Genomic DNA, 25,665 nt, shown 5'->3' on the forward strand with positions numbered 1-25,665 from the left:
ATCCATGCTTCCAACAACATACACGTCAGTGTCACCTTGTGGAAGCATTGGTGGATCCTCTGTGAGGTACCTTTCCATGTTCATGCTGGCCAAGTAGTAGCGCATATTGTTTTGCCACGTTTTGAACCCAGCTTTGCCATCGAACTTATCTGGCATCATCCCTTGGGAAGCCGAAGGTGGTATCCCCATGTGGGTTGATCCATTACCGAACAGATTTCGGCGCACGTTTTCCATACCCGAATCGGTAAGCTTCGTCTTTTCAAGTTCTTTAGCAAGGCGTAAAGCTAACTCCGCAAGAGTTTCAACAGGGGTTGCAGGAACCCTATCACCGTCAACGTTGTTGGTGTTATCTCCAGACATTTTTTTTTGTTTCACAATAAACAGATCTGATTAATATATTAATCAAACAATTCAAGTAATTAAATTACACTGAATTAGTTTTGCAAACTCGCTTAACCAGCGTTCGCAGAAACTTGTTTCACAAACTCACTCAATTAAGAGCGTTCGTGGAAACCAGAGAGAGTAGAGAATAAATAATTAAAGTAAAAGCGTTCTTCAAAAACTTTCCGCATAAGCACCGAAAGATGAAAGCAGAAACAGTTATTCAGAAGATTTTGAAATCGTTTTTAAAATAAAAAATTCGAAAAATTCTCAATCCGTTTAAAGCGATAAGCAGAAAGCGGATTATTGAATTAAGACTGTTAGGAGCGCAAAAATCGAATTGAGAAAATATGCGAATTATATTTAAATTAACGAAATCAGAAACGAATTACAACAGCATAATATAAAGCAGTAAATAAATCACAGAGGCGAGATATGATATCTCTTTCCTTAATTCAATAAATCTGCCGTAAGTGCTTTCTGACAATCACGATTTATGAATCCCAGGATACAACCGATCACGAACTATTACCGTAGCACACCAGTAATAGAACTCAAGCGAACAGATCTACGTTATGCTCTCGAGACTACTAAACTAAGAACTTACTTGGACTAAGCAAGAGAGAGGGAGAGAGAGATCTTCAGAGGAAGGAGTGTTTATGTTTTTTTTGTGTGTGAAAAATAATGAGAGGTTATGCCTCTATATATAGTGGAAGGAGGGAGCTTTCAAGAAAATATTCAGTGAATATTCTCGGAGTGCTGCCCAAGTTTGCTTGGAGTTCACACCAAGTCTTTCCAAAAAATTAAATGAGCCTACAGCAGTCTCAAGAGCCCAAAAACCCAAAAGCCCAAGAGACCACAGCCCGCGCCCAAGACCAGCCCGGCCCGGCCCGCCCCGCGTCCGGCCCGTCCCGCATCCGTGCTCGGCCCGGTTCGGTTCGGTTCGCGTATGGGAACCTTCCCTCTTCCTTCTACACACTTTTGAAACTAGAAGAGTGTAAAACTATATATATATATGAGTGAAAAATCAATCATATTTCCGATGTGGGATATTTCCCAAACCATCCCAAGTAGCTCACTTCACACTCTTATTTCTCATTCAAATCAACTCCATATTGGACGTATGAGTATACCATCTTGTAGTACTCGTTACCAGCTTTCCATTGCACTATCGACCAGACAATTCCGATCCGCCATTTGGCCGAAATTTGGCCGGAAAGTCACCGGAAAGTCATTGTCCCAAAACCTGCAATTTTCTGAAACTAGTTTCTGAAAATTCAGTTCCAACAATTGAAGAGGTACCTTGGTGGATAGAGAAATTCTCTAGTCTCAAAGAGCTGTTTATGAATGGATGCAACAACTTACGATCTGTTTCCATAGAATTATCTAAACTGGCACATATTAAAGAGGTTGAGTTTACAGACTGTTGGTCATTGACTGAAGCTACCTTGAACGATACTCCAAACGCTTTGGCAGTGGAAACGCGCAGAGCCTCTTTCAAATTTAACAACTGCTTCAACTTGGATCAAGAAGCTTTCCTTGACCAACAATCAGTTTTGTTCAAGTCCATACAATTGCCAGGTGAACAAGTGCCTTCATATTTCACTTACTGCTGTACTACTGGGACCTTTCTCACAAGTATCCCTCTACTTGAGAGCTCTCCCTCTCAACCAGTTTTCATATTTAGGGTTTGCGTGGTGGTGTCCAACTCTGCGCCAAGATTTGGTTCCAATGGAGTAGACATCCAAGTAACCTGTCAGTTCAAAGGAAGATTTGGTAACAGCTTTGAATCTGTTGGTGAGCCACAATTTTTCTGGGTACCTATGAAGGATAGCCATCTTCTTATATTCGGATGTTGTATCCCTCTAAACAAAGATACAAGTGCTCCTCTAACTCAACTGAAGTACGAGCATGTGGATATACAGATCCATTTAGGTAATACACAGATTTATTTAGAAGGGCCAAAAGCCCCTATCTCTAATCTATACTAATAAAAAGTAGAAGCTATAAGCTCCTAAGGCTGTCCACCTAAGCTTTAAAACATCCAATCGGAACTTGACATGTCACTAATTAACATTTTTAAAATTTCTCAAACTAAATTATACTAAACACATCCTAGGTAAACTTAACCAAAATTAAATAATTCACTTAACTAAAATTTAATCTTTTATAAACCTAAAACATGAGTGTGTGTATGATGTTATAGATGATTGATGTGTTTTTGTAAGATTTTTGGGTATTAATAAGAAAGATCGACGATAAGAATCATTGAAGACTAAGTTATGGTAGAAGGGAACTGAATTTCGAGTTCAATATTTCAAATGAACAATGTTGTTTTGGGTAGTTAATTCATAGGCTAATGAAGCTATGTTTAGTTAAAGTTATAAATTTCTTAACCACATAATAACGAATGTTTTACATAGAAAAAGATGGAGAGGATTAGAAAGAAAGTAAGGAAGAGGAAGAAGAAGAGTATAACAAACAAGTGTGTGGTGAAAGAAGCGACGACAATAACTGTGAAAAATTGAATATGACTGACGAGAATGAATATAAAGAGACGGTGAATGTAGAAAAAAATACAAAGATATATGTGTTGGCTGCCAATTAAATATGAGAAAACAAGATTGATTCATAATTCTTTTTATCATATTTGATTCTTAGACACTATTGACTTTTATGAATTTTATAATTTTTAAAATTGTATATTTGAATTGAATTTTTTTTTTCATAATAGTAATTTTAATTTTAAAAGATAATATATAATAACTATCATCAATCATATATAGTTTTTACCAAACTATATCAAATAAACCCACGCGTAGCGTGGGTTCAAAACCTAGTTTCATGTTAAAAGGATGGGGTATACCAGCGGCGGATCTAGGAAATAATTTTACCTGTGGCAACAATATTAAATTAATATATATTTATATAATATTTAAAAATTATGTTTTATAAAACACATAATAAAATTAAAATCTGAGAGAAAAAAGCAGAAAAGTCATGTTTCACACATTTAGTATTTAGTTTTTAGTGTAACAAAACGAAATGGGCTTGTAATACTTATTTTCTAACTAAATGGGCTTCTAATATTAATAACGAATTGGGTTTTGTCTAACATAAAAGTTTAAATTTATGTGTTTATGAGACTTGGGTTTAAAAAAGTTAAGTAGTGGGGGCATAAATATTTTTTTTTAACAGGGGCATAAATTATGGAGGTAATGAAATAACACTAACTATTAAAATAATGACGGTGGCAACTGCCCCAGTTTAAGCCAATGTGGGTCCGCCCTTGGGGTATACGACTCTTAGAGGACTGTTCATCACTACAAGAAATATCCACATTGATAGCACAAGACAATAGCTCATTTTTCGTAACTGCTATGAAAGATAACTTTTTTTTCGATTACTCTATAATAGCACTCAAACAACACTATAACAAAAAATCATGAAGTGGGAAGTTAAAATTACTTGTTCCGCCAATATTTAGGGAAAATTTTCAATTAAGCGTCGTATGTGAACAAGTCCATTGAAAAAAAAAAAACTTACCTTTAAAAATTAAAACATTCTCAAAAGAAAAAAAATTAGAAACTCTCCTTCCTCAAGGGTTTCATCTGCGAGACCGTCGTTGTCTCCATCTACGACATTAGTTGTTGGAGCTTCAGTAAAGTCTAATCCAGTGTCTCTCGACTCTCTCCCGACCCAAATTGGTTTCTTTCTGAGATTAGTGCCCAATCTCTTGCCAAAGCGAAGAATTTGGCCCCTCTCCCAACATCTTTGGTTTGGTTTAGAGGATGCAGCTTTGGTTTCTCTGGAAAAATCTCTCACTACTGCGAAAACCACAGAAGTGGAGGACCCAGAATCCGGTAAGCGTAGAGGAAACTTGGTCGAAGGTACTCTCTCTCTCTCTCTCTCTTTCTCTCTCTGACTTGAGACTCTGTTTATCACTGAACCAACTCATCCATATTGATTTATATCAATTCCACCACCATCGTCACAGAGAGGCTCTCTAAGTCTCTGTCGGTAATCTCATCTTCTTCTGCTTATCTCTCAGATTTTAGGGGTTTCTGCAACATTTGTGTTGATTCACTCTCAGATTTTAGGGGTTTCTGCAACATTTGTATTGATTCACTTCTCTTCTCGCTGTATGAATCCGTACTGATCTGGGTTTTCTTGTTAATCCAAGTAAATTTGTGGAATCTGTGTTGGAATTTTGAGCTCAGAGTGGATGGTTGTGGCCTTTATGATTACCACAAGCTATACTATCAAGTTTGGCAAGTTAGTTCTTACTCTTTTCTCCTATGTTGTTTAGCTTGAAAGCTTCAATTTTTTTGAGATGTATGAATGTATTTGCCTTGCTCCTGTGATTTTATAAATTTAGTTTTGGGTCTCTTCAGTTTATTACATTTGATTTCTCTGGTTTTTGTAATATTGTGAACTGATGGCAGATTTATATATGTGTGAGTTTTTAATAGGGAATATGGTCTCTATTTTCACAGAATTTTCTCCAATGGCTAATCCCTCGTTTGAGCTTGGCCGCATTATAGATCTTGCTCTAACTCTAAGGTAAACTTCTCTTTTGGATTGATCTCTGTTGATGTTATAAACAAAAACTTTTGGATGTTGTGTCTGGATTGATGTGTCTTTGTGTTGGTGGTTATAGAGAAAGTCGTGCAGTAGATACAGTCATACAGAGTGGCTCTCTGTTCTAGCCGGAAAACTGGTCTGGTCTGTTCGCATTGGACAATGGAGGATAGGTTTAATTGGCTGCATTTCTTCTTCATGTGTAGGTTCTTGTTGTAACAATGATCTTTTATGTGAATTTTGTTGCTCACTCTCTAATATGAACTTGGTTTTTTTTTTCAGAAGCCCAAGTTGTTATAACACAAACTCGTTAAGAAGAAACCTGCAGAAAAGTAATACTCGTTAATTGTGATCTATCTACATTTTCTTGCTGTGTATTGACAACAGTCGGATATATCTAGACTTGAAGCCAAAGCATAACTCCAGCAGGGAAATTGCAGCTCAAGTTTCAGGTAAGATGATTTTTGCTTAGACTTTTGGTTGACCAGGTTTGTAAACACTTTGAATCTATTTTCCTGTTTTTCATTTCTCTTGTTTAATCCTTTGTGCGTCCTACGACTTCACCAACTGTACAAAAAATAAGATTTGTACCATTGCTTGTGAACCGATTCAACTTTTGACTCTGTTTTTGTTTTGGTTACAATTACAATTTAGGGTTTATTTATCTCTCGGTGATTGGTATGTGCTTATAGGGTTAATGGCAGATTGTGGCTTCTCATGATTCTTTTGTTTCATATGAGCAGATGCATATGGAGAGGATAACATGGAACATGTCTTTTTCATATATTCAAAGTGAACTAGTGGCTGTTCATTGGATTGTTTCAAGGCAAAGTGAGCAGAAGAAAGGTTTGGATGGGTTACATGTACATGTAAAGTTTGTCTTTTTCTTTGTAATTTTAGTTTTATTTTATTTAAGACTTGGTGACACTTTTATGTAAGACTTATTTTGGTTAATGTAATATTATTTTATGAAATTTAAAATTATAAAATCTAATTTAATAAATTTTGAAAGAAAAAAAGATACTATCATATTATATAAAATAGCACTAACTCCTAACATAGCATGACTTATAACATTAGTTAAATTTTTTAGAAAAGCCCCATAACAGAGCATTTTGGTACTGCTATGTTAGAAGACTTTATCATAGCATACATATCTGGCGCTATTGTATGTGTGGTACCTACGATAACAGTGGCCTAACATAGCGTTTGTAAAAGAGCTATGAATTACATATTATAGCGTTTCTCTCGTGCTAACAATGCACATATATGCTGTAGTGTGATCATCACCGGAGAATCCACTTGGTGATGCAAACAATCTTCCACAAGATGTTTGTGAAGCCGAAGAAGACAATATGGGGTATGAGACTGAACACTGTGAAGAGTCTGTAGAGAGCAATGTAGAGACAGAGAGAAGCAGCAAACGACTGCGGGTAAGCATTAAGCATGAGTTATAACGACATAAGTTCTATATCTCGTAACTCTTTTGCAGGATCAATCAAATACTATTTTCATATAACTGATCACTGGATTTATTTCTTTTGCAGATTATGTGACAGGACCAAGTTGAGAAACCTCTTGTAAATACCCTGCTTCCAAACTCTGGATATTGAAGATAGACAGGACATTACTTTGAATCTTTGATTTTGAATACAGAAATGGATAGTTTCCAGTTACAATGGAACAGCAGCAAGCATGTAGAGAGTTAGGTAACTAAAAAATCTTATAAGTTGTGACACTGAGCATATATACAGAAGCCTTTTAGTTATCGAAAAATGATTCAATAGATTCTTCTACCGTCCAAAGAGTTGGTTTCAATTTGTAATTTCATACGATGCTGTTGATCATTGTAGTTAAAAATTCTCAAGATAATAAATTGTTGGGCAGAAAATTCAGTTTTAACAGAAAAAATCGATAAAATCAGATTGGTATGATATGTGGGACTTTCATTTAATGTTGGACATGTTTTTGAACCCGATGAAAGCAATAAAAACCCTGAGAACTTTTGAACTTTTGAACTTTTGAAGCGTCCCGAGACAGAGGGAATGGAAAACGAAAATAATTAAGCACTATTACTTCTTTCCAAGATTAAACGGAAACTATTTTTTATATGATAAGACCACATCCCATTAATTTTTCTCAAGAGTTAGGTAAAATATTTCTTGTATATCCAATTCCACAAAAGCTCGAGGAAGTTAGTTTGGTGTATATGTTACACAATACTTGTAGCGTAAGACAAAAGTCATAAGAAACAGAGTAATGAAACAAGGGTAGCTTCTTGCACACGCTTTCTTCCCAACCCTAAACCCAAAACAAGTTAGGATTGGTCAACTCAATTAAACTGCATATCTAGGCTGAAGGAATTTACAACAAAAACTGAAATGATAAAGCCTCTGTTTCAGGTAAGTGAAGCCATCTAAACTCATCCGTCCGACTATTGTGTATAGCTAGTGGTAGTTTATTATTCTTTTGTAAACTCAATTAGGTAAGTCTATATATTCAATAATATTTTCAGGACTTTTGCTTAGTTAAATATCATATATCTAGGATTTGATCGAATCTGTCTCCACTTGTAATTGTTAAATACTTAAATTAAATATTATTCAGTAGTTGAGAACAGGACCACGACCATAATCATATTAAATTATTAATTTAAATCCCTTTCCTTCAACGATGCATGCATGAAACTACCAATCACTACTAATGATGCTTGCTTTGGGTTTCAATATTATTTCATAATAACGACGAAAACATGATTTGACTTCTTATGTTGAATACCTTTGCCAAATAATAATTATTTGCATATATTCAAATGAATTTTAGAGGTCTCTTCTATGAGTTTGAAGCATTTCAGAGATTCTTGACAACTAATTTTCTTACAGAGCGATTTTCTTAGTTAATTACGTTTGAAAATGAACTATGGTGATGTTAATCATAAAATTTTAGGTCCTTTTATGGGTTTGAAGCATACGGAATTCGGAGGAAAAAAACATTTTTAATTCATAATTTATGTATTTTTTGTTATATTAATTTAGGGATACTTCCTAGTCTTATACAATGGTTTGTCTAAAACATTTTTAATTCATAAAAAGTAGTTTGTCTAAAAACAATGGATCCACCAATGGCTATCTTTGCTCTCGTAGTAGATTAGATTGATACAGAAAAGTCTCCGTTAAGTGGTCACGGGGAGACTCTATACGCTTCCTTCTCCTTTCTATAAAATTCACATATGCATCGACGTGTTTCGTCTCAGTTACGAGTTATTGCTCTTAAAATTTTGACTTTCCAAGAAAGTTTTTTCTATCTTTTTTCCTAGCTTGATGGTGTTAAAACTAGAATTGCAGGTTTCTGAGAATACTTCTCTGATGCATTAGATTGAAAATAGATTGGCGTTAAATAGCCTTACAACGAACTGAAAGCGAAAAAACATGACAACTAAACAAGCTAATTCAAACGTGGCTCAGTTCCTATAACTTCGCCTTATTGACCGAAACGAAAACAACTAACATCGACTTAGTCTTAGTGGACTAATTATTCAACTCCAACAAACCCTCCCTTAAACTGGACATGTTGTAATAACATCCAGTTTAAACTTCTTGTGCTTGCATTCCAAGTAGACCTCGCAGCTTCACGAAAGTCTCCAACTTCACTGGTTTTGTCATGATGTCTGCAACTTGTTCTCCCGTTCCACAAAACACCAATTTCACAACTTCTTGATTTGTAAGATCACGCAAGTAGTGGTACCTCACATCAATGTGTTTTGTGCGCCTATGCATCACCGGATTCCTTGACAGCTTAATTGACGAAGTGTTGTCACAATAAATCTCCATACATGCGCACTGCTCAAAAAAATTCTGCTCCATAACTCCTTTTAACCAAACACAATGACACACACATGATGTTGCAGCAACATACTCGGCTTCCGTTGTAGACAAAGTAACCACTTCTTGTTTCCTTGAACTCCAACTCACTGCTGCTCCATTTAACAGAAACACATAGCCTGAAGTGCTTTTACGATCGTCAACATCTCCAGCATACTCACTATCTGTATATGCTGTCACTTTCAGCTCAGACCCTTTTCTATAAAAAATACCAAGTTCCAGCGTACCTTTCAGATATCTCAAAGCTCTCTTTGCTGCTAACATGTGTTCTTCTCTTGGTCTTGCCATGAAACGTGATAACAAGCAGACCACATACATCATGTCAGGCCTTGTAACTGTGAGATACATCAAACACCCCACAAGTTGTTTGTAGAGAGTCGCATCGACTTCTTCTCCAACTCCTTCTTTTGAGAGTTTAACTCCTGGAACAATTGGATTCTTGACTGAATTACAGTCCGCCATCTTGAATCTCTCTAACACCTCCGAAGCATATTTCTTTTGACAAAGATGAATTCCATCAGAGCTTTGACGAACCTCCACACCGAGAAAGAACCTCATCAACCCGAGATCGGTCATGTCAAACTCTCGCTTCATTGATTGTTTGAATTCTTCAAGCATAAGCTCATCATTTCCAGCAAAAATCAAATCATCAACGTAAATGCTTACCATGATGTACTTATCTCCTTCTCGCTTAAAGAACAGAGTGTGATCATGGCTGCTTCTAGTGAATCCAGCTTGCTTGAAGTATCCTTCTATCCGACTGAACCAGGCTCTGGGAGCTTGTTTTAAGCCAAACAAGGCCTTCTTCAATCGATACACCTTATCTTCTTCACCTCTTTTAACAAAACCTTCTGGCTGATCTACATACACCACTTCCTTTAATTCACCATAAAGAAATGCACTCTTGACGTCTAACTGATACACCTTCCACCCTCTTTGTGTAGCTACAGCCAAAAGAACTCTGATAGTGTCCCAACGAGCTACTGGTGCAAAGACTTCATCATAGTCAATGCCTTCCTCCTGTGCATATCCTTTCACCACCAAACGTGCTTTGTATTTATCAACCTTCCCGTCTTCATTCAGCTTAGTTTTGAAAACCCATTTGACTCCAATTCTTTTCGCCTCAGCTGGTAAGCTTACAAGCTCCCAAGTATTGTTCTTCTCAATGGACTGAATTTTGCTTCTCATTGCCTCCATCCACTTCTCTTCTTTACTTGCTTCAGCAAATCTTACTGGATCATCATGAGATAGAAACAATGCTAACGCCATCTCTGCTTCAGCCTCTTCATCTGAGATTCTCTCTCCACTTTCGTAGTCTTGCATCCATATAGGAGCTCTTCTTTCACGTTGCTGGTGAATCGCTGGCTGAGAAGCATTTGACAAATTTTCATTATTCTCAACATCAACGGGATGCTCCACCCCAGTTTCACCCTCCCCAATAGCTTCAGTCTCTTCTACGTCATCTCCGTTTTGTTCTTCTCCCCAGTCTAAAACATCACCAGAACCTTTCTCTGCTTCACTCCAATCCCACTTCTCCTCCTCTTCGAATATCACATCTCGACTAATGACCACTGTTTTTGAAATTGGATCATAAAGTCGATATGCTTTGGATTCCTCACTCACTCCAAGAAGAACACATTTTCGGCTTCTGCTATCGAGTTTTATTCTTCGCTGCTCAGGAACATGTACATGACCGATGCAACCGAAGACTCTGAAATAACTCACACTGGGCTTAATTCCACTCCAACATTCTTCAGGCACCATGTCTTTCACCGCATTTGTCACGCTTCTGTTCAGCACATGACATGTCCACTTTGCAGCTTCAGGCCAAAACTTCTTTGGCATATTCTTCTCCGTAAGTAAACACCTGACCATATTCATTCTTGTGCGGTTTCTTCTTTCGGCGACACCGTTTTTCTGTGGAGTGTAGGCTGCGGTTAATTGTCTCTTGATCCCATGTTCTTCGCAGAATTGATTGAACATGCTTGAGGTGAACTCTCCTCCTCTGTCAGTTCGCAAGCAACCAATGTATGTTCCTGACTCTTTCTCCACAAGACTTTTAAACAGATGGGTTTGAAATTTCAGCATAAACGATTTCTTAGGCTTGAGGGGCTTGTGTATTGAATATAATCCAGTCTGAGAATTTAGTTGTTGTAGTCGTTGAAGGAATCATAACATCATCCTTAGTATCATCCTCATTGTAGTATTCTTTAGGTTTAACCTGTTCAATATTTTTTTTATAACGAAAAGTGATAATTAAAACATGGAATTATTATCAATTCTCATATAACATGATTATTTAAATAATCTAAATGAAATTTAAGCTAAAGATAAAAATTAAACAATTTTGTTTCTATATTCCCAAAAATATACATGGCTATTAACGATCATAGCTTTCCTGCAAATATGGCAATCTAAGTGTAATCAACTTATGAAAAAGAAATTATAAGGATTATAAATAATTTAACATGTTAATCATTCCGATTATATAAAATAATACCTGATATTAATTAGAAACAAATTTATTGATCGATTCATCTGGTCCTTGATACCTATGTAAAATAGTTATTATCTATTACATTAACAGGAAAATAAAAGAATAATAAGATCCATATGCAATATATTTCTTTATAAAGATGGAAGATAAATATAAGAATATATTATAAATATTCGATTGAAGAATATTTTTTTTTAATGTTATTATAATTTTGAGAACATAATAAAAGAATTAAACTTATAACCTCATCAAAAAAACATAATTATTATACCTTTTTTGAAAGGTGAACAAACAACAACTAAAGCTTTATGATTTATGGACTTGCTTTCCAAGAAACTACTATACGAACAGGAAAATAAAAAAGAATGAGTCGATTAACATAAAAAAAATCGGAATACAAAAAAAAAATTTTAGAACATGATTAAATAATTAAACGTAAAGCCTCAACTAAAAAAACACAATATTATACCTTTTTGTAAGGTGAACCAACAACAACCAAAAGTTTATGATTTATGGATCTTGCTTTCCAAGAAACCAATATACGAACAGGAAAATAAAAAGAATCAGTCGATTAATCATAAAAATAGAAAATCGGAATACAAATAAAATTTTTTGAGAACATGAGTAAAGAATTAAACGTAAAACCTCAACCAAAAAAAGCACAATATTATACATTTTTTGTAAGGTGAACCAACAACAACCAAAGGGTTATGATTTTTGGATCTTGCTTTCAAAGAAACCACTATATGAACAAGAAAATAAATAGGATCAGTCGATAATCATAAAAAACAGCAAGATCGGAATACAAGTATAAATTTGAGAACATGATGAAAGACTTATTGAAATTAATTAAATTATAAATTCAATAGAAGAGAGTTTTTTTGAGAACATGATTAAAGAATTAAACGTAAAACCTCAACCAAAAAAACACAATATTATACCTTTTTGTAAGGTGAACCAACAACAACCAAAGCATTATGATTATTGGATCTTGTTTTCTAAGAAACCACTATATGAACAGGAAAGAAATAGGATCAGTCGATGAATCATAAAAAACATCAAGATGGGAATACAAATATAAATTTGAGAACATGATGAAAGAATTATTAAAATTGATAAAACTAATAATTCAAGAAAAGAGAGTTTTTTTCTTTTTTCTTTGTTGAGTTATGGTGAAAGTAAATGATAGCATTGTATTTATAGTTGTAAATGACCTATCTTTTTAGGGTTTCCAGTAAGAAGGTGTATTGTCGTCGACTTTTTTTTTCCTGCAGAAGCCCATTAATCTATAAACAATCTAAGCCCATTAATTATCTCAAATTTGTAGAATTTGTAGTATAAAACAGAACTATAGTTGTAATAAGGGTGTTTTCCAAAAAATATAGGATATATCTAGCAAATTCTAGTTTTGCAAATAACTTTTTGTGTAAATAGATTATTTCTGTCGATTTTTTTGATTTATTTTTAATGCAAAAAATTGGTAAATTTACGTCCAGGGACAAAATATTTCAACGTTAGGGGCACTTTCATTAATGGCAAAATGGTACTTCGTGTCTGAGATTGAATGTAGAACGTTTTTACTTGTGCTTTAATATAATATATATAATTAGAATTGGATCCGTGCTAGAGCACGGGTTGAAATTTTTTTTGTTTATTTTATAATTTTTATTTAAATCACTATATATGTGATTGTTTTATTTGTTTTATAAATCTTTTTCTTTTGGAATTAAACATTATGCCATGAAATCATGTTCTGAATATGACTTATATGACTTATGAAATAATATCTATTTTGTAAAATAGTTTAGTAGATTAGATTTTGACTTGCGGCACACTGCGGGTTAATTTAGTTGTTAAAAAAATTATTTTTTGTTTGTTAATTTTTTTAATTTGTTTAGTTTATAAAATTATATATTGTATTTTGATAGTTAATTCTATAACTTAACCCATAATATACCGCATATTAATTTTAGGACCAAATATGCAACATATGTTTGTCAAAATCATCTTGACCGAAAAAGCCTCTACCAAACAACATTATTCCAAACTTTAGTTTAATCTGACAAATCATATTTCTTGAAATTTCAACTCGTGCTCTAGCAAGAAATCATATTTCTTGACTTTTTCATATTATAGTGACATATTATTGACCCGTGCTATAACAAATCAAATTAGAGTGTTTATAATTTTAAATTTTTGATATATCATATATTTATGATATTCTTAAAAATATCAAGTTAAACTATTTTTAAATACTTTAAATTAAATTATTATAAGATATAAAATTATACAATTCAACAAAAGAAATATATGAAATTGAATTTTAAAGATATTTTTTGAAAGAATAATATTATTAAAGCTTGAATTTTTTATGGATTGAACAATTTATATTGGTTTTAATCCTTGTTTTAAAAATCCCGCTTAGTACCGATTACGCCCCGCAAAATTGCTAGGTCCACCCTCTCCGCCTCGATTAATGACTAATCTCCGCCTAGCATCGATTATCCGATTATGCATGTCTAATCCGATTATTTTCCGCTTAATTCCGCTTAATTTTGTGTATACCAATTTTTTTTTAGAACCAAATAAAAATCAGACATAAATATTTTTGTTATTTAGGCGTTTAAATTAAGAGATCATGATGTTTTACAATAACTAATGTATAACTTTTAACAAAAATCATAAAATTTTCTTTTAAAATGATGTTTTTATGTGTTTACCATAATTTTAAAGACAATACTATAGTTTTATATTTTATTTGATATTTTCCTTTTAACATAAACAGAATTATAGTACAATATATTTTTATTTTATTGTTAATTTAATAAATAACCCTAAACGAGTCCCCGATTAATCCCTATTTAATCTCTGATTTTCTCGCTAGGCGCTAGGTCCACCTCGACCGCCCGACTAGCGCCTAGCGATTTCTAAAACAGGGGTTCTAATAGTATAACTTTGAAGTATGACTTTCTAGTATGATTTCAATGTCTGATAAATCAAAGTTCATGCATATTCGTATTCATAATCATTTTGGTCATTTTTTTATACTATGACTTTGAATTTTTGCCTAGTTTTCTTAGGCAATGTGGTTGAAACATTTTATACATTTGTTATTTATCAATTGAGTAATATATGTCTGTTTAAAAAAGTTTAAGTTACATATGCAAAAAAAATCATCAATTTTATTAACTAAATATATTATACAATAATTTAAATATAAAATCAAATAAAAGTGAAAGAAGAATCACATATGCATTTCCTTATCTTTTAAATGTTACCTATAATTGATTTTATATGTTACTATAATTAACTAAATGCATATTATCCTTAATTACCAAAAATCAAACTAACCTATATATTATGATACACTTAAATTATGTATGTCATAAGTCTATAACCAAAAAATTATATATATACCTATATATAGTCTAAAAAAAAGTCATGTACTTTCCAAATATTAAATAGGGGATAGTTTCATAACTTATTCAATAATATTTTGAGGACCGTTTGCTGAATTCAATATCATATATCTAGGATTTGATCGAATCTGTCTCCACTTGTAATTTTATACTGTTAGTTGGTTTTTTTTAATAGAAAAGTGATGCTTCATTGTTAATTTAACTGATAGTCGAGTACAGACCACTAGGATAATAATACTTGACATGAAACTACCAAACCACTAATGATGCTTGCTTTTCAATTTCTTTTCACAATAACGACGAAAACATGACTTCCTCAAAGTCCATATATATAATTCAGAGCAAGAAAACAATTTGGATCCACCACCAATGGCATAGATTCAACTAGTACCTAACCTACCTAAAAGTCTCCGTTAGACTTGGTTCACGAGACTCTTCAAGCTTCCTTCTCCTTTCCATGAAATTTACAGAATAAAAAAAAATCTACTTCTAAAGGTTTCTCTAACTTTTTTTAAGCTATTGTTCTTAACCCTATAACTTTTCCAGAAAGATTTTTGTTTTTCTTAGCTTAATGGCTTCTTCTTCCTCCTCTTCACGCAATTGGGTATACGATGTTTTCCCGAGCTTTAGTGGGGAAGACGTCCGCGTAACTTTCCTCAGCCACTTTCTAAAAGAACTTGACCGAAAACTGATAATTTCTTTCAAAGACAACGAGATCGAGAGAAGCCAGTCGCTCGATCCCGAGCTTAAACAAGCGATCAGGACTTCAAGGATTGCGGTGGTTGTGTTTTCAGAGAAGTACGCATCTTCAAGCTGGTGCCTGGATGAGTTGCTGGAGATCGTGAACTGCAAGGAAGAGTTGGATCAACTAATTATACCGGTTTTCTACGGTTTAGATCCATCTCATGTCAGGAAACAAACCGGAAACTTTGGAGAGGCTTTTGCTAAGACTTGTCAGAGAAAAACAGAGGATGAAAGCAAGCTTTGGCGGCAATCATTGACCGACGTAGCAAGTCTCCTCGGATATCATTCTCAAAACTGGTACAACCTTTTTTATATATCCGTTTTTGTACACATTGACATGTGACAATTGGTACTTGTTTGTTTCGTGTGAGTGAATTCATTTTATAACCTTTTCAGGCCTAACGAAGCAAAAATGATAGAAGCAATTGCCAATGATATCTTGGCTAAACTAAACTTAGCTCCATCGAAGGATTTTGAGGACTTTGTCGGAATGGAAGATCATATTGCAAATATGAGTGTATTATTGCATTTGGAATCTGACGAAGTGAGGATGGTTGGGATATGGGGCACCTCAGGAAGTGGCAAAACTTCCATTGCAAGAGTTTTATACAACCAACTTTCTCGTCAGTTCCAAGGTAGAATTTTCATAGACAGAGCTTTCGTATCTAAGAGCCTGGAAATTTATAAAAGTGCCAACCCGGACGACTATAACATGAAGTTGCATTTGTTGAGAAATTTCTTGTCTGAAATTTTAGACAAAAAAGATATAAGGATAAGTTGTTTAGGGGCAGTGGAAGAGAGGCTAAAACACCAAAAAGTTCTTATATTTATTGATGATTTGGATGATCAAGTGGTGCTAGATACTTTGGTCGGTCAAACTCAGTGGTTTGGAAGTGGGAGTAGAATCATTTTGGTTACAAAAGACAAACATTTTTTACGGGCCCATGGGATTGATCATATCTATGAAGTATGTCTCCCATCTCAGAAGCTTGCTCTTGAGATGTTCTCTAGATATGCTTTTAGGCAAAACTTTCCACCCGACGGTTTGATAGAGCTTGCTTCTGAAGTTGCATTATGTGCCGGTAATCTTCCTTTGGGTCTTAAGGTTTTGGGCTCGTATTTAAGGGGTAGAGACAAAGAGGATTTAATGGATATGTTGCCGAGGCTTCGAAATGGTTTGGATGGAAAAATTGAGAAGACACTAAGACTCAGCTATGATGGATTAAATGATAAAAAAGATAAAGCAATATTACGTCACATTGCATGTCTTTTCAATGGTGAAAAAGTCAGTAACATCAAGTTGTTACTAGCACACAGCGGCTTGGATGTTAATATCGGGTTGAAAAACCTCGTTGAAAAATCTCTTATATATGTACGAGAGGGTATCGTTGAGATGCACTCTTTGCTACAAGAAATGGGTAAGGAGATCGTGCGCGCACAGTCCAATGAACCTGGAGAAAGGGAATTCCTTATGGACTCAAAGGATATATGTGATTTACTAGAAGATAACACTGTAAGTTTTGATGTGTTCTTTACATATATCTCGTTCTCTAAGATTTAAAGTTATGCTATTTGAGAAATTATGTTGGAAATTAATTATCTCAGGGTACCAAAAAGATAATAGGTATATCATTGGATATGGATGAGACTGATGAACTGCGTATACATGAGAGTGCTTTCAAAGAGATGCGTAATCTTCTTTTTCTAGAAATTTACACTAAGGAGTGGTACCAACAAAGGTTAACAACAAGAAAATCGGACCAAAAGAAAGAGGTGAAATGGCACTTACCAGAAGGGTTTGACTATTTACCCCATAAACTTAGATTATTGAGGTTGGACGATTATCCAAGGAGGTGTATGCCTTCTAATTTTTGTCCTCAAAATCTCGTTAAGCTCCAAATGCAAGGGAGCAAACTCGAGAGGCTATGGGAAGGAGTTCATGTAAGTATTATCCAAAATTATGTAACTATAAACAAATAATACTTATTTTACTTCTTACATGGTATTCCTTGTGTGTACCTTACTTATACCTCAGACACTTGGAGGGCTCAAGAAAATAGATTTGAAAAGATCTATACATTTGAAAGAAATTCCAGATCTTTCAATGGCCACCAATCTCGAGACACTTGATCTTAGTGATTGCTCAAGTTTGGTGGAACTTCCTTCCTCTATTCAATATCTCAATAAGCTAGAGCAGTTAATCATGTCAGGATGCAGTAATGTAGAGACTCTTCCCAATGGAATCAATCTCCAATCTCTTGATACGCTTGACCTCCAAGGATGCTCACGGTTGAATATTTTTCCTGATATCTCAACCAACATCTCAGTGCTCCTTATCAAGAATACATGTATTGAAGAAATTACCTCTCATTTGTGTCTAATGAATCTTACTGTTCTTAGAATCATGAATGAGAACTTTTGGAAAACAGTGCAGGTATGAATTTAATCTTTCCTTTTTAAAACAAATTTTTATTTAAGGAAACCAAGTTAAAAAAAAATTTCCCTGAGTTAAAAATCGAGTGGGCAATAGGTTCTCAAGCAAAACCTAGTGATTGTTGGTTTGAATGACATTTGGAAGGAGACTATATAAAATGTTCTAGTTGTTGGCATGAGAAAAAATATAGTCTAGACCAAGAACTTCTTAGTTATTTTTTAAAAATTATATATTTTCACATATAACATATTATATTTGTAAAAACGTAGATATTGTAAGTTAAAATATTGAACAACGCAATCAATTGATGCTAATTGGTATATAATTTACTAATATTCCATAGTAAAATTTATTTTTATTTGGATTTTTTTTTTTTTTTGGAAGTTCTCAGACTTATAAAAGCAAGAGTTATAAAATACTATAAAACTAGAGTTTTTAAACAAGAAATTACATGCTTTTTCATTTTTGAGTTCTTTTTTTTATTTTATTAATTACATTAACAGGCACTTTTAAAGTTTTTAAACGTACAGATGATTTGTGAACTGACAACTCTATTTTATTAAATTTTTGGTTTAGCCGCTTACACCTCTCATGGCGATGCTGCCTCACACTTTGGGGAGATTGTTTCTGTCGGATATTCCAAGTTTGGTGGAGATTCCTTCCTCTATCCAGAATTTCACTAAACTTGATATTTTGCAAATTACGGATTGCATAAATCTGGAGACTCTTCCCACTGGTATCAACTTACATCATCTTTATACCCTTAATCTCAGTGGATGCTCACGGTTGGACACTTTTCCTAATATCTCAACCAACATTAGACAGCTCCTTCTACAACGAACAGGGATAGAAGAGGTCCCTTGGTGGATCGAGAAATTCACTAAGCTCACATACATGACTATGGAGAAGTGCAACAATTTAGTACGTGTATCCTTAAACATTTACAAACTGAAACAACTAACCGCTGAATTTTCAGGCTGTGGGTCATTGACCGAAGCTAGTTGGAATGGTAGTCCAAGTGAGGTGGCAATAGCAACAGATAACATTCACTCTAAGTTTCCAATCCAGGGACTTGACGAGGCTTTCTCATATCACCCAAGTTATTATCAACGAAAAGTGGGATTCACCTTCAAGTTCTTAAACTTGGATCCAGAAGCTATCCTCCACAACCAATCAATTATTTTCAACTCCATGATATTGTTAGGTGAAGAAGTGCCTTCATATTTCACTCACCAATCTATTGGTTCCGGAGAATCTTTGACCAATATCCCTCTACTTCACACATCTCTCTCTCAACAATTCTTCAAATTTAGGGCTTGCGCCGTGGTTGTTTTCGATTCTAAGCCCATTAATAGTGGGAATGCAATACATATCCATGTAAACTGTCGGTTCAAAGACAGATTTGGGAACAGCTTTGATTCATCTGGTCAGCTACATGACTTCTACACACCTATGACAGATAGTCATCTGTTTATATTGGACTGTCGTATCCCTCTAAACGATGTTAATGCTCCTCTAGCTCAAGGGAACTACGATCACGTCGATATGCAGATTCATATAAAAAAGATATGGCAGGGTCCATTATACATGAATGACTCTAAGTTAACATTTAATGGATGGGGTATACGACTCTTAGAGGAATCTTCATCACTGGAGAATAGACTTAGTAACTCAAACACAATTCCACATGTTTGTGAAGCAGGTGAAGACAATTTGGTTAATAAGACTGAGCACAGAGAAGAGTGTGTTGAGACGACAGTTGTGAAGAGACAGAGAGAAACTGGAAGCGAAAGCAGGTAACGCATTAAGCATGACTTGAACATGATACTATATATATATATATAGCTCACCCGCGTTCTTTTTCCCGATCAATCTAAAATTGTATTGTACAATGGATCACTATATTTTATTTCTTTTGCAGATTACGTGAAGCACCACTCAAGAAACCTCTGCTTTTCCCTGCCTCTGATACCCAGGAGGAACACAAGACGTCACTTTGAATCTTTGATTGTGCGAATATTGAAATGAGTACGTTTTCGTCAGTTCTAATGGACCAACATGCCTCCCCAGCTGAAGAGACGGTTTTAGGTAACCCAAAAATTCTTATTTATATTAGTTCCCACATCCAAAGCATAGAAACATTTAGGAGTCTTGTTTTATAGATGTTGCTACCGTCCAAAGAGTTGGTTTCAATTTGCGGTTAAAGTCTGTTTTAATTTTTTTGGCTTGCACACGTAGTCTATTGATGGAAATAGTGGATCATACCAAGAAGAAAACCCCTTATCTCTAAGTATCAGACAGTAAATCGCTAAACATACAGATTGACAAAATCAGATATCCTGTCTGATACTAAACACCAATTTTATTAATGCCACATGAAGTCTGCTATGTTTTCTGCAGCATGTTTACAAAGGCTGCTTCTGTAATCAGTTGAGAGAAGAGAAGATTAAAAAACTGTTGAGATAATACTTTGGTGATGAGAATGGATTTTTCTAGGCCGGGATGATTTGGCTTTACTTAGTTTCGATTATAAAAGGAAAGAACAACATTCAAATCAATTATCAACCCTATGACCTCTCCTATCATTACTACTATAATATTCCCTTGTAATCAATTCAGAATATATGACTTGCTTCCCAAGGTTTTTCCATCATTAGTTTCCTCTGACAACTTCTTATACACGTTTCCTTCTTTCTTTTTTTCTCGTCTTGATGAAATCTGCAAAATGTATCTGAAATTTTATACTTACAGACTTATGCATAGAATTTTTTATTCTGTTTTTTCTTTGCCATCAGAATATAATATTTACTCATGTACATAAAAAGAAAAGAAAAACTAAAAGTAACATTTTTTTTGGGCAAAAGAAAATCTAAAAGCAACATAATACAAGAAAAATGCTAAAGAAACTAAGTGAACCAAAGAATCTTGAAGTTTCCAAAGGTTTTCATTTAGTTCATACTCTTTTTATTACTTTTAAAATATTTAATTATGCCCTGTGAATGAAGCAATATATGGATTCTTTGGAGACCAAAAAAGTAAACCACAGCAACTCAGCTTTACAACCTGCAGGAACCTTTAAGAATCAAGAAAAAACCATACAGCCTTAACCAAGAAAAGCACCACTAATCTAAACTCTCTTGGATCTATATATAAAGCCTAAGCTCTTAAGCTTTATCAAAAATAAAAAACATAAGCTCCCAAGTCATTTCGCACCCAAGAAAAAATGGTGGAACAGAAGATGAAACCGGTGGCCTCTTTTCTTTTAGTTCTGAACTTTTGTATGTATGCTATTGTTCTTGGGATTGGCGCATGGTCCATGAACAAAGCTATCAACCATGGCTTCGTTATTGGTATATGATTCATTAAATTATTATTATTTTTCCTTTCTTGGTATGAAACAAAGCCTTTGTAATTCAAAAATAATTTTTAGTTACATTTCTTGAATTATAGCTAGGGTAGGGCTAAATGTTATTTGTGTATAGATATAATATATGTTTCTAAAGGAAATTATACAAGCCTTTTGCTTTGCCAACGAACTAGTTTTAATTTATTTTTTAATCATCACCATTAAGCCGATTAATTCATCACTAAATCACTTCAGATTTTTTTTTATATAACAATTTGAATTAAGCATCTCAATATCTTTCCCTTGGTATTTAAGGTGCGGATTATAGTCTTCCGGCTCATTTCTCGCCGATACATTTCCCAATGGGTAATGCGGCAACCGGATTCTTTGTGACGTTTGCCTTAATTGCTGGAGTTGCGGGAGCTGCCTCGGTTATCTCTGGCGTCAGTCATCTCCAATCATGGACTACAACGAGTCTCCCAGCAGCTGTATCTGCCGCCACCATTGCTTGGTCGCTCACACTTTTAGCCATGGGGTATGGACGTTGACACAACACTTTTGACTCAATGTTCAATCATTTTTTCATAAATTTAGTATACTTTCCACAACAAAATTAGTATATATCAATCTATAGGTTACTAAAAATCGTTGTCTCTTGAATGTTCTTGTGTAGTTTTGGCTGCAAGGAAATTGAACTTGGGATGAGAAATGCTCGTCTGGTGAGTAAACCTCTATTATATCATTTTATTGCAAAATTTTCGTTATCAAAGCAATCAATAAAAACGTTAAATGATTATTTAAATTAAAATTAAAACAAAATTTGTTATTTTGAATATTATAACTAAGTTAATTCGTTTTTTATTTCTCGACAGAGAACAATGGAAGCGTTTCTAATAATACTTTCGGCAACACAACTTCTCTACATTGCTGCAATCTACGGAGTTCGAAAATAAATCATTTAAATTTTTACTCCTTTTTCTTTCTTTGTAATTTAAATTCTTATCCGATTTGTTTATTTTATTTGAAGATGTAATTGTGTGGTTTGAATTATTTGATTGGTTTCTACTTTCTACTAGAAAATTTTTCTTATTTATATTTTCTGTCATTGTGTGTGTCCGACTAACGACTACAATGCAGTTTACTACGTAAAAAAGTTTCATATCTGGTTTACTACGTAATGGAAAAATAAATTATGAAAAGCCACAAGAATAAACGTTTCAAAATTTCATATCTGGTTTACAAAATTAATTTTTTTTATAATATATTTAAACACTATAATTTTAGTCCCTATGATTACAAAATTAAATAATAGTATACTATGTACTAACCCGCGGAGAACCGCGAGCTGAATTTTTTTTTAATAAAAATTTGTTATAATTTATTTTATTATTATGTTATTTATAATAGTTTGTGATTAAAAATTTAGTTTGCTTATATGATAATTTTTGTATTTTAAAAATGTTTATTGAAAACCTGTCAATAAAACATTTGCATGTAATGAATAAAATTGTTTAAACATTTGTCGACTAAACACAATCCTTACTAACATGTAAAAAAGAGCAACTAAATATAGCTAGTAAAAGTTCTAAAAACCTCTTTGAAAACAACATTCATTGTTTTTTTCTGTGGCTTCTTTTTCTTGTCTGTAATAATTTTTATCTGTTGTGGAAATTTTTTTTGATAAAATTTGTAACTGTATATTTTATTCGATTTGGTTTTTAAAATCTTACCTGTTAATTTTTTTAATTACGAATTAGATTTGATTCTAATAATTTTTTTTTTACTTTTCTATAATTTATTTTATTTGATGTGTCTCGATTTTCATTTTTTTAATTAATAAATTAATCTTAATTAAGTTTTTAATGGCAATTGAATGTAATTTTTACACATTTTAAGGTTAGTTTCATATTTGTACTTTCCAATTAATATAGTAGGATAAAATTAGTAGTTGTAGATTTTACTCTATTAGATTTTTAAAATCTTAGCTGTTAATTTTTTTTTAATACGGATTAGTTTTGATTCTAATAAAAAAATTTTTACTTTTCTACAATTTATTTTATTTAATGTGTTCCCCATTTTTGTTTTTTAATTAATTATATTTATTTAATTAATTAATTAAGTTTTTCTAATGGCAATTTAATGTAATTTCTAACACATTTAAGATTAGTTTCATATAGTGAAGTGACCTTAGTGCAGTGGTATGAGGTAAGTCCATTTGTAGAAGGCACCATCATACCCGGGATCGAGTCCCGATTCCAACGAATGTAGGAATTTGGCTAATGGGCTGGCCAGTTGTGGCCCAATGGTTGACAAAAAAAAAGATTAGTTTCATATTTGTACTTTCCAATTAATAGGATATAATCATTGACAACAAAAAACATTTAGTCTCAGTTCGCACTCATTTGAAAAGCCACAAACGATGCATAAGCACCACCTGAAATCTCCATTAGCGTCTCATGTCTCCCACTCTCTGCAATCACACCGTTCTTCACAACCGCAATCACACCGTTCTTCACAACCGCAATCACACCCGCATTCTTAATCGTAGTGAGCCGGTGAGCTACCACAACCGTGGTCTGGTTCACCATCACCCGATCAAGCGCATCTTGAACCACTGGCTCAGACTCTGCATCCAACGCACTTGTCGCTTCATCAAGCAACAAAATCTTAGGATCCTTGAGGATAGCTCGAGCGATGGCGATCCTCTGTTTTTGACCACCGAATAATTACACACCGCATTCACCAACCGAGGTGTCGTAACTTTGAGGCAATAAGCTGATGAAGTTACGCACATTAGCCGCTTTTGCTGCGGTTATAATTGAAAACAGAGAGAGGTGCGACTGAAACTTTTACGTTTTTATTATAATCTCATACTAGGTTTACATGAGAGAGTTACATTGTCTTATATAGTGACATAGAGAACAATCTAGACTATTGGTGACTCATGTGTACAGCTGTAGTCTTAGCTAGTCATCATCCTTATCAGTGAGAGCATCGTAACGGTTATGTAGGAGAGCTTTTGCAGGTACAGTCTTTGTCTTCACATGATGATGTTGACAGGATTGTAGATATGGGCCTTCGACTTTCTGGACTGGTTGTTGGACCTGTTTGTGGCCCAAACTACATGATTCACCTTCATTCCCCCTCAAACTCGTGGTGGGTGAAGCACCAACACCGAGTTTGTCTCTGAGACCTTCGAACTCTCGTTTTGGAAAAGACTTTGTCAGGATGTCAGCTATCTGAAACTGTGCTGGAATATGTTCAATGTGTCCTAGCGCCACCTGCTCTCCTATGTAGTGGTAATAAGTGTCAAAGTGTTTGGAGCGTTTATGCAGAGCCGGATTAGCACTTAGGTAGACTTCAGAGAGATTATCACACCTAAGCACAGTAGAATATTGTTGAGAGACTCCTAGATCGCGAAGCAGAAAAGAAATCCAAGTTGTTTCATGAGCAGTGGCTGTAAAAGCTCTATATTCTGCTTCTGTTGACGAGTTGGAAACCGTTTCTTGCCGTCTGGCTGACCAACTGATGAGATTGGGACCAAGAAAGATACAAAAGCATGTGGTGGATCGTCGAGTCTTTTTTCAGCCTACGTGGTCACTGTCACAAAAGGCTGATAACGATAAGTTGGAACTTTTTCGAAGATACAGTCCCATGTGCAAAGTCCCTTTGATGTATCGTAATATCCTTTTGAGCAGTCCAAATTCTGAGACAGTTGGTTCATGCATTCTTTAGCACACGAAGTTCACCGCAAATTGAATATCACGCCTGGTGATGGTGAGGTATTGAAGCTTCCCTGCAAGACTTCTAAAGTAAGTTGGCTCCGAGAACAGTTCTGGATTTAGTTTATCCAGATTCTGTGGAAGCGGCGTGGGCATCGGATTGCAATTTGTCATAGCAGCTTGATGTAAGATCTCTTTAGCATAAGCTGTCTGATGAAGAAAGAATCCCGTGGAGCACTTATGAATCTCAACACCAAGAAAATAGCTAGGTTCACCAAGGTCTTTCATGGAGAACCGTTTGTTCAGGGACACGAGGAGAGCTTGAACCAGAGCAGAATCATTCCATGTAAGCAGCATATCATCAACATACATTAGAAGAACTAGAGATTTACCATTCTTGTGATATGTGAATAATGAAGGATCAGATTTGCTGCATGTGAAGCCAAATTCTATCAAATACTTGCTGAAAGTATCAAACCAGGCTCTGGGAGCTTGTTTCAGTCCATAAAGGGCTTTGGTGAGTCTACAAACATGAGATGGCTGCTGTGAATCAACAAAACCAGGAGGTTGTAGCATAAAAACCGGTTCCTGCAACTCGCCATGCAAAAAAGCATTAGAGACATCGAGCTGTTTGATTTCCCAGTTTCTTGATGTTGCTAT

General features: G+C 34.4%; 3 protein-coding genes and 1 long non-coding RNA gene across 8 annotated transcripts; all 4 read left to right on the top strand.

Moving 5' to 3' along the window:
- Nucleotides 1–1,724: 1,724 nt before the first annotated feature.
- LOC147919839 (protein VARIATION IN COMPOUND TRIGGERED ROOT growth response-like) lies at nt 1,725–2,372 on the top strand. The gene has a single exon (XM_087504125.1). It carries the CDS (start codon nt 1,725–1,727, stop codon nt 2,370–2,372), a length of 648 nt encoding a protein of 215 aa, XP_087360251.1.
- A 2,879-nt stretch (nt 2,373–5,251) lies between these two features.
- On the top strand, nt 5,252–5,953 carry LOC147919840 (uncharacterized). The gene is made up of 2 exons (XR_015592160.1): nt 5,252–5,414; nt 5,706–5,953. It is a non-coding gene; the product is annotated as an uncharacterized LOC147919840 (long non-coding RNA).
- Nucleotides 5,954–14,999: 9,046 nt separating this feature from the next.
- On the top strand, nt 15,000–20,713 carry LOC104771909 (disease resistance protein RPS6-like). Of its 5 annotated transcripts, none has more exons than XR_015594053.1 (8): nt 15,050–15,800; nt 15,900–17,016; nt 17,109–17,444; nt 17,539–17,937; nt 18,514–18,673; nt 18,759–19,733; nt 19,859–20,025; nt 20,338–20,713. XR_015594053.1 is itself a non-coding variant. In XM_010496526.3 (6 exons), exons 1-6 carry the CDS (start codon nt 15,331–15,333, stop codon nt 19,935–19,937), a joined length of 3,621 nt encoding a protein of 1,206 aa, XP_010494828.2. In that variant the 5' UTR covers nt 15,000–15,330; the 3' UTR covers nt 19,938–20,213. The 5 variants fall into 5 exon arrangements, 1 of the variants encoding a protein (XP_010494828.2); XR_015594051.1 differs by having other exon boundaries at nt 18,763–19,733; XR_764958.3 differs by having other exon boundaries at nt 15,000–15,800; nt 18,514–19,733.
- Nucleotides 20,714–20,997: 284 nt separating this feature from the next.
- LOC104771910 (membrane protein PM19L-like) lies at nt 20,998–22,363 on the top strand. The gene is made up of 4 exons (XM_010496527.3): nt 20,998–21,287; nt 21,599–21,818; nt 21,957–22,002; nt 22,156–22,363. The coding sequence occupies exons 1-4, from the start codon at nt 21,161–21,163 to the stop codon at nt 22,234–22,236; spliced, it is 474 nt and encodes a 157-aa protein (XP_010494829.1). The 5' UTR covers nt 20,998–21,160; the 3' UTR covers nt 22,237–22,363.
- The last annotated feature ends 3,302 nt before the right edge of the window (nt 22,364–25,665 follow it).

This window comes from Camelina sativa, chromosome 20, assembly GCF_030686135.1.
Source record: "Camelina sativa cultivar CO46 ecotype springtype chromosome 20, ASM3068613v1".
NCBI lineage: Eukaryota > Viridiplantae > Streptophyta > Magnoliopsida > Brassicales > Brassicaceae > Camelina > Camelina sativa.

Excerpts from the sequence above, each read along its gene's own strand:
- LOC147919839 (XM_087504125.1), top strand. The coding sequence starts at position 1,725 with ATGAATGGATGCAACAACTTACGATCTGTTTCCATAGAATTATCTAAA.
- LOC104771909 (XM_010496526.3), top strand. The coding sequence starts at position 15,331 with ATGGCTTCTTCTTCCTCCTCTTCACGCAATTGGGTATACGATGTTTTC. Across the intron at positions 17,938-18,513 it reads ACTTTTGGAAAACAGTGCAG|CCGCTTACACCTCTCATGGC; the intron begins GTATGAATTTAA and ends TTTTTGGTTTAG. Across the intron at positions 19,734-19,858 it reads GAAACTGGAAGCGAAAGCAG|ATTACGTGAAGCACCACTCA; the intron begins GTAACGCATTAA and ends TTTCTTTTGCAG.
- LOC104771910 (XM_010496527.3), top strand. The coding sequence starts at position 21,161 with ATGGTGGAACAGAAGATGAAACCGGTGGCCTCTTTTCTTTTAGTTCTG. Across the intron at positions 21,819-21,956 it reads CTCACACTTTTAGCCATGGG|TTTTGGCTGCAAGGAAATTG; the intron begins GTATGGACGTTG and ends GTTCTTGTGTAG. Across the intron at positions 22,003-22,155 it reads GGATGAGAAATGCTCGTCTG|AGAACAATGGAAGCGTTTCT; the intron begins GTGAGTAAACCT and ends ATTTCTCGACAG.